Source organism: Corylus avellana, chromosome 6, assembly GCF_965113065.1.
Source record: "Corylus avellana chromosome 6, dhCorAvel1.hap1.2, whole genome shotgun sequence".
Classification (NCBI taxonomy): Eukaryota; Viridiplantae; Streptophyta; class Magnoliopsida; order Fagales; family Betulaceae; genus Corylus; species Corylus avellana.
In genome coordinates this window covers 3,748,379-3,760,967 of record NC_142495.1, presented here as the reverse complement: position 1 = coordinate 3,760,967, position 12,589 = coordinate 3,748,379, and the positions used below count along the sequence as shown (strand labels likewise).

The following is a 12,589-nucleotide window of genomic DNA, read 5'->3' as shown; positions in this document are numbered from 1 at the left end:
CCCCCCCCTCCCAAAAAAAAAAATCCAACATCTTGGGGAGATTGTATGAACCCCATATGCCAAACAGAATGTACTGTAGTGAATGAATAAGAAATCACAATGTAATTGCTTATCAGATAAAAGCATGCATACATAGATATCATAGTTCAAGAATGAATTACAGTACTTCTTTTACAAAGAAAGGAATCCTTCGCCTAACTTGATTATTCATACATGTAAATTACAAATGGCATAAATTTGGAAAATCAAAAAGTTGCCCAATGCTCAGGGATTTGCAAGGAACAGAGCTTTACACTGCTCCATTGTATCTTCAGGACTGGTAACTGAGAAAGGAAAAAACATATAGTCAATAACAATATGATAATACAAATAGAAACAACTGATCTTTGGATTCTCAGCAATCATGAATCAACCCGTTCTAATTCACTGCATTTGGAGTGAATCCATTTTTGTGTGCTTGGCACTTGAAACAAATTTTTGACATTTTCTATGTACGATAAATCTTAAGACTTTTGGAAATAATGTCATCTTACGTCCTCTATTGTCAATCTTGGTGTCACCACCACTTAGTCCTGTACTTAGTCCACATATGATGGGATTGTGCATTTAGATGCTACTAAAAGGCAAAAATGGATGATTTTTCACTTCCAAAGGAGCCTGTTTATGTGTTGAAATTCAGATGTGGATCTCACCTGTGTGACCGACAGTTCGTTCTGATTCATAAATTTCATGATCGTTCCCACCCTGCTCAAACAAAAAACCAGAACTCTTCCATTAGTATGAACAAAGGAAGAACAAAGTGAAGAACGGTAAATAATACAGGTATGAAAACACTACTGGTCGATTTCGAGACTAAAATTATATGTGGCCAAGTACTTGCAGCAAAATATATATCTAAATGCCAAAAAGAGTTGATCAACCAAAATTTAAGGGGCCACAGTTTGGTTTAAAGTAAGAAAATACCACCAAGTTTCATAATAAGATTATCAACATTTTGAATTACAGGATTTTTATATATGTACAAATAAGAAATAAAATGCGTGAACTCCTATGTCATGCAGGATGTATATCTACATCTCTCTTATGAGAGACTAAGGAGTAATTTGTCCAATATAACAGGATCGAACCATAACTCCATATTGGAAAGCAACAAAATCACTTATCAAAATAATCAAAAGAGATAATGATGAGACTAAAGGGCTGACCTTGTAAGTTTTGTCACCAAAGAAATGGATCTCATGAAAATCATCCAGGTATCTTAAGCAGTATGTCTTGTCCCAACCTTGAGGGAAAACCTGTTACAAGAATTATGCACCTAATTAGATTCAATGGCACTTTCACTTGCCTTCTGATTTATGGCCAAATCAAGACTCATCACAACATAATGAAGATAAAGTATAATCTTTAAGTACAACTCACATCAAAACTTATTTGTCCTCCTATTGAAAATGTAAGGTTAAGGTGAGCAAACTTCTCACGAAGCACAGAAACCATTTTCGGTCGAATGTTGAGAACCTGAAACATCATTTTCATGTGTTTTTCCACATTGCATACCCAAACGCATAAAAGTTAATTCTATGATAATAGAATAATTTAGAATTTGATATTTTGGGGGGGAAACAAAAAGAACCAAAGATTCTTTACCTTGTCATACTTTTCAAATTCATCCCTTTCTTCTTGGCTGCAGTTTCTCCCAATTGGTGATACATTGATCATGCCACTTCGGAACTCTATAAATGTTCCCCTAAAAACATATATAAAAAGAAAATCTTACCAAGCTTAAAATACACACACAAACATACTTAGGCTTTACACTAACCTCTTTATAGGGATATCCAAGTCAGCAATATAATGGAGTGTAAAATTGATAAATTCCTGCACAATTTCAATCCATCAGGAGAAGGAATTGATAAATATGGTATGCTAGAAAATGTTTTGTACAGAGTTTTAGTCTACCATACAACTCTATAACCTACACCCATAGCCATTCTCACTATCCATTATTACTATAGGCTCGCAGAAGAACAACTAATAAGATGCTTCTAGTCATTGTTGATGAGGTCTTTGCATCCAAGCAAGCATGTATGGGAGAAATTAATTGTTCTAGTCACTGAAAATGTAAGGACAAGTGCAAGAGACCCATCCCAGGTGTCCTAAGAGTATAAAACATTGGGCATTTTCCAAATAAGAAACTGAACAGTTCGTTTATTTAACACAGGAAGGTCATTACCTTGAGTTTCTCTTCTCCAAGAAACGTCTTTAAGCTCTGGACAAATGAAGAAACAAAACCCATTAAGGTAATATATATCAAACTAAGAAACAAGGATGCAAAAGATAATAAAGTTTTGTTATAACTCCCAAAGAAGCAATTTATAGTTGGCAAGCACCTTAAAGGCCAAAACCAACCCAAAGGCATTTTCAAACTTAGGTAATGTGTAATAACAAAATAGGAGGTGATACATAATTGTCCAGAATAACAAACACTTCCATGGGGGATGTACACAATGGATCAGCAAAGGACTCTTTTTTTCTGAGCAAATTACAAGTCAAAGGGAAGGGTTAAAGGTCAGCAAAGGACTAGTATACAAGCATCAATTGCTTTTTGAAGTTTAGCATACCAAGTTAAATAAAACCATCTTGACACTTCTAGCTCAAGTCTCTTGTGGATATCTAAATTTATAAACATCAGTTACAAATGTTACTGCTTTCTTTGTATTCTGGGTTTATGCAGTAAACAGTACCTGGGTGTCAATAAGCTTCCCATCTTTATGAGCCACAAGACCATTCTCAGAAAATACATAATCGTAGTCATCAATAACTGCAAAGAGAAAAGAGACACTTAATAGTATAGTCATGTACATATGAAAAATTGTGAAGTAGACAACTGCATTTGGCCCTGATTTTGAGAACTATTGAAAACCAATCGGATAATGCTTATAAAGTTTAGACTTAAAACTCATTTATAATCCATAGAAAAGATAATGCTTGATTGTCAAGGTTCATGACGAATATTCACATGAAAAATGCATTTGAAAGCTAAGAACCAAAGTATATTTTTAGATCATGTTGAAACAAATGGAATAATCAAACAGATTTTGGGTTCCTAGCTCATCTCACTTTCTCTTATGAGCCAATGACTAAGAGCTAGATCGAGCAAACCTGTCTTCCCAAGCTGCTCTGATATTTTAATAAGGTCAGATCCTCCCACGACTCCGACTGTCACAACCTGCAGGCAGAAATATCTCTCATCAAATGCCTTCTTAGTGTTGGTAAAAGAGAATACAAGAAAGAGTCCCATAAAATCCCCTCTTATAGCTAAGCAATTACCTTTCGAAGTTCCCGCATGAATTCTAACAGCTTTGGGGTGACCACCTAGCATTTGAGTGGAAAAAAGTTGCATCAAAGACAATTTCAAGCGGATGCATGGAAATGTTACTTTCATGCAATAAATCTAAGAAACAACAACTTGCTTACATATATCCTATGCTGCTGTGACCATAATAATATAAACAATAATGGAACAAAATTAACAAACAAAATGAACCAGAGAAGAAAATCGGTACCTTTCTTGGAGCAGTAAGGGTCCCATCCACATCAAATAAAGCAATTAAACCAGGTTTCCTGATGGCCATTTCGCTCAAGATATTTTTCTGCAACACCAAATCCACAATATCACAATGCTTCCAACAAAAACTTAACAAACTAGCTCCTCTAAAACTTTCTGAGAAATTAAATCTCCATTTACAATATCCCAAAAGGTCTCGAAGTACATTACAATCTATCTACAACCCATTTGAGCTACAATCCCAAAGGTCTATCTTTCCATCATTGTGGATGGTAATTTTAGACCGATCCATCGAAGAAAACAAATCAAATGCGCAGCCGAGTTTGGCAGCAAGCACCTAATGCTCGGACTGGAATTCGAAGTGGAATTCCAAATCTGGTTTGGTTTTTGAACTCAGGTCCTACTCATTAAACCCAGAATAACAATTCCACAGCAAAACCCAGACTTCCAAATCCCACAGAATTGGAATTCCAAACCGAAGAAAACAAAACAGAGAGAAAAAGAAAACATTTGCATTCAGTTCAAAATAAATGGCAGATTCAAGCTCCAAGCTAAGAATTAGTAGTTACACAATCAAATAATCAAGTGAATAAACAAAATGGAAAATAGTTAACTTGCCTGCTTCAATAAATGAAACTTTAAGCTCAGAATTTGAAGCAGATCTTTAAGGGCGGAAGTGGGGAGTCCCGGGGGATTATATAAATTGTTGAAGGGGTAGCTGGAGAAGTGAGGGTCTTTTGATCTAGGGACTGGGAGCGTTGACAAGCTGGGTGCTGTAAAAGGATAAATCAGAGTCGTCCACGTGTAACGGTCTAAGGTCAAGAAATTCCAGACGTCAGATCGTTTATTACGATGAGATTTCTCTCTCTTTTTCAAGGGCAAAGTGGGCAAGACATGGCATGAGGGAGGCATGAGGGAGGGATATGTTTTCAACATAGGTCCAAGATTCTTTCTTTAAATAAATATAAGGTTATTGATTCGGTGTCTTCTCTATGATCTTTTGGGTCTCTGTTTTTTTGGGTTTGATTTAGATCTAGTTTGTAAATGTAGATTTAGATTTAGTTTCTAAACTTAGATTTGATCGTTTTTATCCGCCAAGGTAGGTCTTCTTAAGGATGTCTAGGAAGTCTTTTTTTTTTTGTGTCCTGGCCTTTGGATTGATGATGTGAATTGTTTCTTGACTTTTGGGCTGAAAAAGGAGTAGATCGATGTGGGGGTTTATCTCTCATGGCTGAATTTTTAGTTTTTTTTGTTTTTTTTTGACCTTTTGTGTTTTGGGATATAGGCTACTCATGTTCTAGATCTAATCTGCTCGGTGCAGATCTGGTACATGGGTTAACAGAAACTTGAAGTCCTATATAGCACTTAATTGTAAGAATTTTCTGATTGATATCTATGACTTTATCACCTCATAGCATTTGGCTATGATAAATTCTGATTGGTATTTATAACTTTGTAACCTTATAGCATTTTACTATAAATTTTCAAAGTTTTATGCTGTGTTGTAAGAATTTTATGCTCTTAATTTGTTATCAATTAAATCTATAGATAAAATACAACTATATAATTAAAAATACAACAAAACAAAATCTAAATAAAAAAATAAATAATTTCCATTTCTTGGGAGAGAATCTGATCATTTAGATGTAATATTTTTACCTCTCGTGTCTACCATTGTTTTGAGCCAACATTCGATTTTCTTCCAACTATATAATTAATATTTGTGGTCAAACTTTCTTTATCAAGTTAAGATATTAAAGATAGAGTATCAATTCCAAGGTGACTTACCAACTCATTCACCATTATTTTAAATAATTCATTTCTATGGCCATTCACTATCATGGTAAATCAATTTAGATACTCTCATGCTTGAAGGTGTGGATGAGTTTGAGCTTATTATAATATTATTTAAATGATTGAATTCATAATTTTTTTATTAATTTAAAATTTTAAAATAATTAGTAAATCAAAACAAAGGCTATGATATCAAATTTTGTCTTTGGAATTCAATTAAATATTTTATATGTCGAGACTCGACGATAATTAATTTAAACTCACGTGAGACAGAGCGTTAGAATATTAGTTAAAGGATTAAATTTACCATTTAGAATAATTGATAATTTAAAGCCCACCCCACACTAGATTTTGCAATCCCTTTTGAAGATGAAGTTTGGACGAGTGTAGAAGGCAGCCAAAATGTTTTTGGACCAGCTAGAGTAACGAACAAGAGGAGGAAATTGAGCAGCACTTTCTCCCCCATTAACTTGTGCTTGGACTTTTGGAGGAAATTTCTCACCATTTAAATCGACTTGACTAATTATGCTTCACCAAATACTATTCAAATGACCTTACTCAGATAGTAGGGTCGTTAGAACAATGTTTTACTGTTTAAACAACTCATCTTTTTTAGAAGTTATTTTACTATAAAAATGATCATTGATGAGGTCGTTTTGTGAAAACGACCCCATTTTAGAACGTCCCTAAATTATTATTATTTTTAGTGAAGGGGTTCTTGTACTATTTTCAAGATTGTTGAAATGGAGATCCTACTAAGATTCTCAGCATAAAATACATGACATTAATGTTGTACATTGGCTTGAAAGTAGCTTATTGCATTGAGAACCACGACAGAAAAGTAGAGTACAAAGGAAAAAGAGCATGTTAATTTAGGTATCCATGTGGTATTTATTCTCTTAACGAGAAACTAATAAAATGTACGATCTTTAATCAAAAGTTGACACTTTGTTTTGTTCAAAGAATACGCCAGAAGGACCATCGTTGGGCAGCAGCGCTAGCTTTACAGCACTTTCAGCACCTTCATCACTAGTCAATAAGCCAGTGTTGAGGTTTATATCTGTCTTGACATTGCCAGGACAAACGCAATTGACATGGAAATATGGATATTTCTTGGCCACGATTCTTGTATAAGCATTTAGAGCCGCTTTTGAAACTTTGTAGGCAGGCAAAAAACTAGGCCAGCATTTCGTTTCCAAGGAACCCTCTTTAAAATCTTTCAGAAATTCACTCAATACCTCATCCACTCTTTCTTCTGACAGGCTTTCAGCATCACCAAACACTCCTTTAGCCCATTCATTTGATATGTTCTAAAACAACAGAACAAGAAAACTTATGTTTGATTGAGGGGAAAATGAATCACAGCTTAATTTGAAAATAAAAACTCTGCATGAATCTTGATAGAAAGTATACAAGAGGGATCTTATATTTGTACTAGTTTTATACCTGTAGCTTCCCCCAGAAAGAAGAAACATTAACAATCCTTGGTGAATTGGACAAATGAAGGAGGGGAACAAGTGCTTCAACGATTCTTCTGCAGCCATAGTAGTTTGTCCTCACGCAATCTTCAGCCAACTCGTAAGTGTGAGTCGTTATTTTCTCCCAATCGATTGTGGCACCTTCCTGCATTAATAATTGTAGAAAGAAAATGGTAGACAGACATTGCTTTGTGATGGGTGATTTTGTCCAAGAGCAGAGCACTCATCTTTTTGTTTTTTTTTTTTTTGGGCGAAGAAAAGGAAAAACAGAGGATACTTGAAAAACTTGCCTTACCACCTCCCATAGCTGCAAAAGCATCACCATCTATTATACATCCAGAAATCCCTGCATTGTTGACCTGCATATATAGAATTTAAAGGGTTTGTCATCATTAGAACAATAATTAAAAAAAAAACAAAAAAAAAAAAACAAGAAGGGAACGGATGGGTAATTGATCAAATTCTCATTTTATCATACAAGTACAGAATAAATAGAAAACAGAGGAATGAAAATTTTTTTAGTAAGTTGACTTTGAATCGTACCAATATATCAAGCTTCCCATATTTGGTTTTGATGAAATCTGCGAGAGAAGCTATACTAACAGGGTCAGCCACATCAAGCTGATGAAATACCACATACTCAGATAGCCCTGATTCTTTGAGTTTTTCAACAGCTTCAATGCCCCTTTTCTCATCTCTAGCAGTTAGCACCGTCACGACCCCATTTGAGGCCAGTTGCCTGCATATTCCAAACCCAATCCCCTTATTTGATCCTGTCACAACTGCATACCTGAAAAAACAAAAAATAAAAAAGATGGTCCCAAAATTTAAAACGAACAAAGAGGGAGAGAGGGTATAAAAAACAGCATGAAAGAAGAAGCAAACCACCTCTTTGTTGCTTCTGCCATTGATGATGGAAAGTTGGGAGAGTGTGATAAGTGAAAGCACTATTAAAGAAGAAGAGTTATGCGTTGAGGGTGGCTTGAGTTTGAATCGCTACCCTGATCTGAGCCACCTTTGTTAGCTGTTGCAGCCCAGCCTTCTTCGTTGACTCCTGAAACCTTTTTGTCATCTTGTGGAGGTTAGCCGCTCAGTTCTTTGTTTAACATGATTCCTGTTTCAACTTGTCGGATTTAGTAAGTATTTTATTTGTTTGGAGGTTGGATTTTTTTTCTCATTGAAGTGGTCTTAGCTAATACAGAGATGCTTTATTATTATTATTATTATTATTATTATTATTTTTTATGTATATTCTTCATCCTTCGGTTCTTCCATTTTGAAAATCAACCATTGAATCTGATAAGTTTAATCTGAATTGTCATTTATTTTGTCTCTCGTTCTTTGATTATGGAGTATTTATGCATCTCTCTCGCTGGAATTCTCTTCTTATCAGAAATCTTTCTCTCTTCTTCTTTGTGGGCTTGGAAAAACTCTTCAACAGGTTTTGTATCTCCCTCTACAGAACTCCTCCAGGTATTAACATTCCTTCTCGGCTTCATTATTTGATCTTGGTCTCTGCAATTCGATTGAAATTTGAAGATGGCGGATGAAAGAGATGATTCTCTTCCAGACATTAGTGTTAGATTGAATGGAAGTAATTCTTCCTATTGGGCATATGTTATGAAGAATTTTTTTGATTGGAAAGAAAATGTGCAGATATGTATGTTTCTGATGATGAGGATCTAGTAGTGAACAATTCCAAAATTATTGCTTGGGTTTACCTAAAATGGTGGGTATATCAAGTGGCCCTACCTTAGAGGAGTTCGATTATCCAAAAAACAAAAAAAAAAAATTGAAGGTTTCGATCATTGAAAAAGTATTAAGACAATCAAAATGTGCGTCCTTTAGTGGGGCAGAAAATGACAATGCATAAAGGCCGCTGACCGACAAATACCTCAGCCTGAGTGTAAACAACACTGCAAAAAAGGCAACATTGTATATTGTCCGCTGGAGTATTTAATTAAAATGTGAGTGAATTGACGAAACTACTATTTGAACTTAAAAACTTTACCTCGATACTATGTCAAATCATCACTTGTCCTAAAAGTTTAAATGAATAAAAAATTATTATTTTGCTCATTAATTTCTCCACAGATTAATCCACTTGTCCATCCCAAAAGACTCGGCGAAATCAGAAACATTCTTAAAATTTACATAAAGAAAAAACATATATTTGGCATGACACACACGAAATGATAAACTTGCTTACAGCATACACATTAATGTTACACATTTGTCTTCCAGTAACCTATTACACATTGAGAATCGAATGCAAGGAAAAGTGCACACTCATTAGATATTGATGTGACACATTTTTCCCTACCGAGATGACTCAATTCTTTATTTAATTTTGGTGAGAAGCTGCAGAAATGGATAATCTTTACTCAAAAGTTGACACTTCATTCCGAAAAAAGAAGTGACCAGAAGGACCATTGTTTGACAATAGCACTAACCTTACAACACTTTGAGCACCTTCGTCAATAGTTAAGAAGCCAGTGTTATAGTTTATATCTGTCTTGACATAGCCAGGACATACACAGTTGGAGCGAAAAGATGGGTACTTCTTGGCCACAATTCTTATGTAGGCATTCAAAGCTGCTTTCGAAGCAATATAGGAAACTCCTTCAATACCTCATCCACTTTCTCTTCTGTCAGGTTTTCAGCATCACCCAGCACTCTTTTAGCCCATTCATTTGGTATGTTCTGAGACAACATCAACAAAACAAGCAGAATCCTCTAGTTTTTAGCTTTTGGGGCCAGAAAGTGTTGACAAGAAAAACTAACATAAATTAACCAAAACAAGCAGGATCCTCTGGTTTCAAATTCAAGCAAATTTCTATCCAATTTGCCAACAATTTATTTCTATATAGGACGAGGAGGAGTGTGTTACGTTTATACCTCCAACTTCCCCATGAAGGATGAGACATTAACAATCCATGGTGAATTGGACAATTGGAGGAGAGGAATGAGTGCTGGACAATTTATAGAATAGTAACACATTATTTGGGAGCAGACTTTTAGAGAAATTTTTTTTAAAAATATAATGTTTTTCAAAAATTAATTGAATTTTGCTTTGCAACGTCAAATCGAGACCATTGGTCTATTGAGGAACCACGCATACTAAAATATGGACAAGGTTATAGATAACCAGATAAGCATTTAATGAAACTATGGACAAATATATTTTTTGGGACTAGGCCTCTAAAAAAGTGATTTTTGAATCACATACTTTTTTTAATAGCAAGTACTTTTTACATGCTATTTTTAATATCATTAATAAGAAAGCTTCTCACATGCTTAAAGCATGTGTCATTTTTAAAGACTCTTCTTGCAACCAGTTTGTAGGAAATTTCTATCAATGAGGAAATTGGTGCAATAGGTTTGATAATAAGTGTTTTATTTAGAAAACTCCATTGATAGAAACGATGTTTGAACTAAGACCATTGCTCTTATATCATGTCAAATCATTGCTTGTTCTAATAACAAATAATTATTTAATTAATATTCTACTTGCCTATCCCAAGAGACTCAGCACATACTGAAACATTCTTAGAAGTTGCATTAAGAAGAAGCATATATTTGACATGACACACATGAAGTGAAAAACATGCTTACAGCATATACACTATCTGACATTAAAGATACACATTGGTCTTCAAGTAACCTATTACACATTGAGAATCAGATGCAAGGAAAAGTGCACACTCATTCGATATTGATGTAATATATTTCTCTCTATCAAGATGACTTGCTTCTTTATTTATTTTGATAAAAGGTTATAGAAATAGATGATATTTAATCAAAAGTTGAAACTTCATTCCGATGAAAGAAGAGGCCAGAAGGGCCATCGTTAGGCAATAGTGCTAATCTTACAACACTTTCAGCACCTTCTTCAATCGTCAAGAAGCCTTGGTTGTGATTTATATCTGTTTTGACATAGCCAGGACAGACGCAGTTAATGCGAAAAGATGGGTACTTTTTGGCCACAATTCTTGTGTAGGCATTTAGAGCTGCTTTTGAAACTGTATAGGCAGAGACATAACCAGGCCAGCCTTTGGTTTCCAAGGAACCCTCTTTAAAATCTTTCAAAAATTCATTCAACACCTCATCCACTCTTTCTTCTGTAAGGCTTTCAGCATCACCTAGCACTCCTTTAGCCCATTCATTTTGTATTTTCTAAAACAGCACAACAAGACAATTTAATTTGAAAACAAAAACTTGACATCTATTAGAAATTAAAATCCCTCCAGATTATTTAGAAAATTTGTTTGTAGTAGTTTCATACCTTTAACTGCCCCATGGAAGAGGAAACATTGATAATCCTTGGTGAATCGGATAACTGGAGGAGGGGAAGCAGTGCCTCAGTCACTCTTTTGGTGCCATAGTAGTTTGTTTTAAGGCACTCTTCACCCAACTCATAAGTTTGAGACACTATTTTTCTCCAATCGATTTTGGCATTATCTCCTCCCTGCAGTATCAATCAGACAATGTAATATACGTAAAAAGAATCTTACTGATGATTTAACAAAAAGTAATATGAGGGAATGAAATGTAATTAACCCAAGAAAAAAGATATAATATTGACAAAACTTACCTTACCAACACCAGAAGCTGCCAAAGCATCACCATCTGTTACAGCTCCAGCAATCCCTGCATTGTTAACCTGCATAGAATTTTAACACTTGTCATCATTTATTGTGTCTTGAAAATTCACCAAAAAACAAAATCATGAATATTAAGATTTTGAATAGTACCAATATATCAAGCTTCCCATATTTGGTTTTGATGAAATCTGCGAGAGAAGCAATGCTAACAGGGTCAGCCAAATCAAGCTGATGAAATACAACATACTCAGATAGTCCAGATTCTTTGAGCTTTTCAAAAGCTTCAAGGCCCCTTTTCTCATCTCTAGCAGTTAACACCGTCACTACCCCAATTGAGGCCAGCTGCCTGCATATTCCAAACCCAATCCCCTTATTTGATCCTGTCACAACTGCACACCTGGGAAAAAAAATTTAAACGAATGAAAAGAGAGAAAAAAAAAATAATAAATATGGGTGTCATGCTTAAATAAGAAGAAGCAAAGTACCTGTTTGTGGCTCCTGCCATTGATGATGAATCTTAGGACTCTTTATGATAAGTGAAACAGGGAATATTATCAGTTGGTTTCTGTCAGAGAGCTCTTGGTCTTAGCTTATCTTCTAACATTATCCTTGAAAAGCAGAGGAAATGTTGCTGTTCGTTTCAAGAAATTAGAGACGTGTACTACGCATGTACATTCTTTTTAAAGGAATGATAGGGACCCAACTTTTTTGCCCAATAAAAGTTTAATTTTTGCCTTATTTATTTTTAAAAAATAAAATAAAATAAAAAATGGAAAAAATGTTTGAAGCAACCCTATCTATTTTTTGTCTCTCTTTTATTTGGTATTTTTTTAAAAATGAAAATTAGTATTTTTTTCATAATAATGTCATTTTTTTCAAGAAAATGTCATTATTATGAAGAAAAATACTATTTTTCATTTTTAAAAAAATATTACATAAAAGAAAGGCAAAAAATAGATAGGGTTGCTTCAGACATTTTTTCCATTTTTCATTTTGTTTTTTTTTTAAAAAAAATAAAGGGTAAAAGTTGGACTTTTGTTGGGCAAAAAAGTTGGGCCTTTAGCATTTCTCTTCTTTTTATGTGTGGTTGGCTAGAAAACTGAATAACCCATGACTTTATGGACATGAACTACTCCCACTAGCTTTTG

At 34.5% G+C, this 12,589-nt stretch overlaps 3 protein-coding genes across 5 annotated transcripts; all 3 read right to left on the bottom strand.

Annotated features, from left to right (window-relative positions):
- Positions 1-79: 79 nt before the first annotated feature.
- LOC132186829 (phosphomannomutase) lies at positions 80-4,333 on the bottom strand. The gene is made up of 12 exons (XM_059600918.2): positions 4,184-4,333; positions 3,564-3,650; positions 3,328-3,372; positions 3,160-3,226; positions 2,742-2,818; positions 2,231-2,266; positions 1,820-1,875; positions 1,645-1,744; positions 1,420-1,515; positions 1,206-1,295; positions 693-744; positions 80-323 (listed from the first exon to the last, which is right to left on the bottom strand). Exons 2-12 carry the CDS (start codon positions 3,630-3,632, stop codon positions 265-267), a joined length of 747 nt encoding a protein of 248 aa, XP_059456901.1. The 5' UTR covers positions 3,633-3,650; positions 4,184-4,333; the 3' UTR covers positions 80-264.
- Positions 4,334-6,166: 1,833 nt separating this feature from the next.
- Positions 6,167-7,901, bottom strand: LOC148584788 ((+)-neomenthol dehydrogenase-like). Its single transcript, XM_088517420.1, has 5 exons — positions 7,726-7,901; positions 7,381-7,627; positions 7,128-7,196; positions 6,806-6,982; positions 6,167-6,669 (listed from the first exon to the last, which is right to left on the bottom strand). Exons 1-5 carry the CDS (start codon positions 7,743-7,745, stop codon positions 6,289-6,291), a joined length of 894 nt encoding a protein of 297 aa, XP_088373546.1. The 5' UTR covers positions 7,746-7,901; the 3' UTR covers positions 6,167-6,288.
- Positions 7,902-9,388: 1,487 nt separating this feature from the next.
- On the bottom strand, positions 9,389-12,116 carry LOC132186563 ((+)-neomenthol dehydrogenase). 3 transcript variants are annotated; one of them, XM_088517414.1, is made up of 6 exons: positions 11,927-12,116; positions 11,592-11,838; positions 11,432-11,500; positions 11,123-11,305; positions 10,814-11,013; positions 9,389-9,540 (listed from the first exon to the last, which is right to left on the bottom strand). In XM_088517414.1, the coding sequence occupies exons 1-6, from the start codon at positions 11,944-11,946 to the stop codon at positions 9,489-9,491; spliced, it is 771 nt and encodes a 256-aa protein (XP_088373540.1). In that variant the 5' UTR covers positions 11,947-12,116; the 3' UTR covers positions 9,389-9,488. The 3 variants fall into 3 exon arrangements, with proteins under 3 accessions (XP_088373540.1, XP_088373539.1, XP_088373538.1); XM_088517413.1 differs by having other exon boundaries at positions 9,429-9,540; positions 10,725-11,013; XM_088517412.1 differs by lacking the exon at positions 9,389-9,540 and having other exon boundaries at positions 10,437-11,013.
- Between the last annotated feature and the right edge of the window lie 473 nt (positions 12,117-12,589).

Excerpts from the sequence above, each read along its gene's own strand:
- LOC132186829 (XM_059600918.2), bottom strand. The coding sequence starts at position 3,632 with ATGGCCATCAGGAAACCTGGTTTAATTGCTTTATTTGATGTGGATGGG. Across the intron at positions 2,267-2,741 it reads GGAAGCTTATTGACACCCAG|AGCTTAAAGACGTTTCTTGG; the intron begins GTACTGTTTACT and ends TCATTTGTCCAG. Across the intron at positions 1,516-1,644 it reads AATTTGAAAAGTATGACAAG|GTTCTCAACATTCGACCGAA; the intron begins GTAAAGAATCTT and ends ATGATGTTTCAG.
- LOC148584788 (XM_088517420.1), bottom strand. The coding sequence starts at position 7,745 with ATGGCAGAAGCAACAAAGAG. Across the intron at positions 7,628-7,725 it reads ATGGCAGAAGCAACAAAGAG|GTATGCAGTTGTGACAGGAT; the intron begins GTGGTTTGCTTC and ends TTGTTTTTTCAG. Across the intron at positions 6,670-6,805 it reads CTTTCTGGGGGAAGCTACAG|AACATATCAAATGAATGGGC; the intron begins GTATAAAACTAG and ends CTGTTGTTTTAG.
- LOC132186563 (XM_088517412.1), bottom strand. The coding sequence starts at position 11,946 with ATGGCAGGAGCCACAAACAG. Across the intron at positions 11,306-11,431 it reads CAGCTTCTGGTGTTGGTAAG|GGAGGAGATAATGCCAAAAT; the intron begins GTAAGTTTTGTC and ends TTGATACTGCAG. Across the intron at positions 11,014-11,122 it reads CTTCCATGGGGCAGTTAAAG|AAAATACAAAATGAATGGGC; the intron begins GTATGAAACTAC and ends GTGCTGTTTTAG.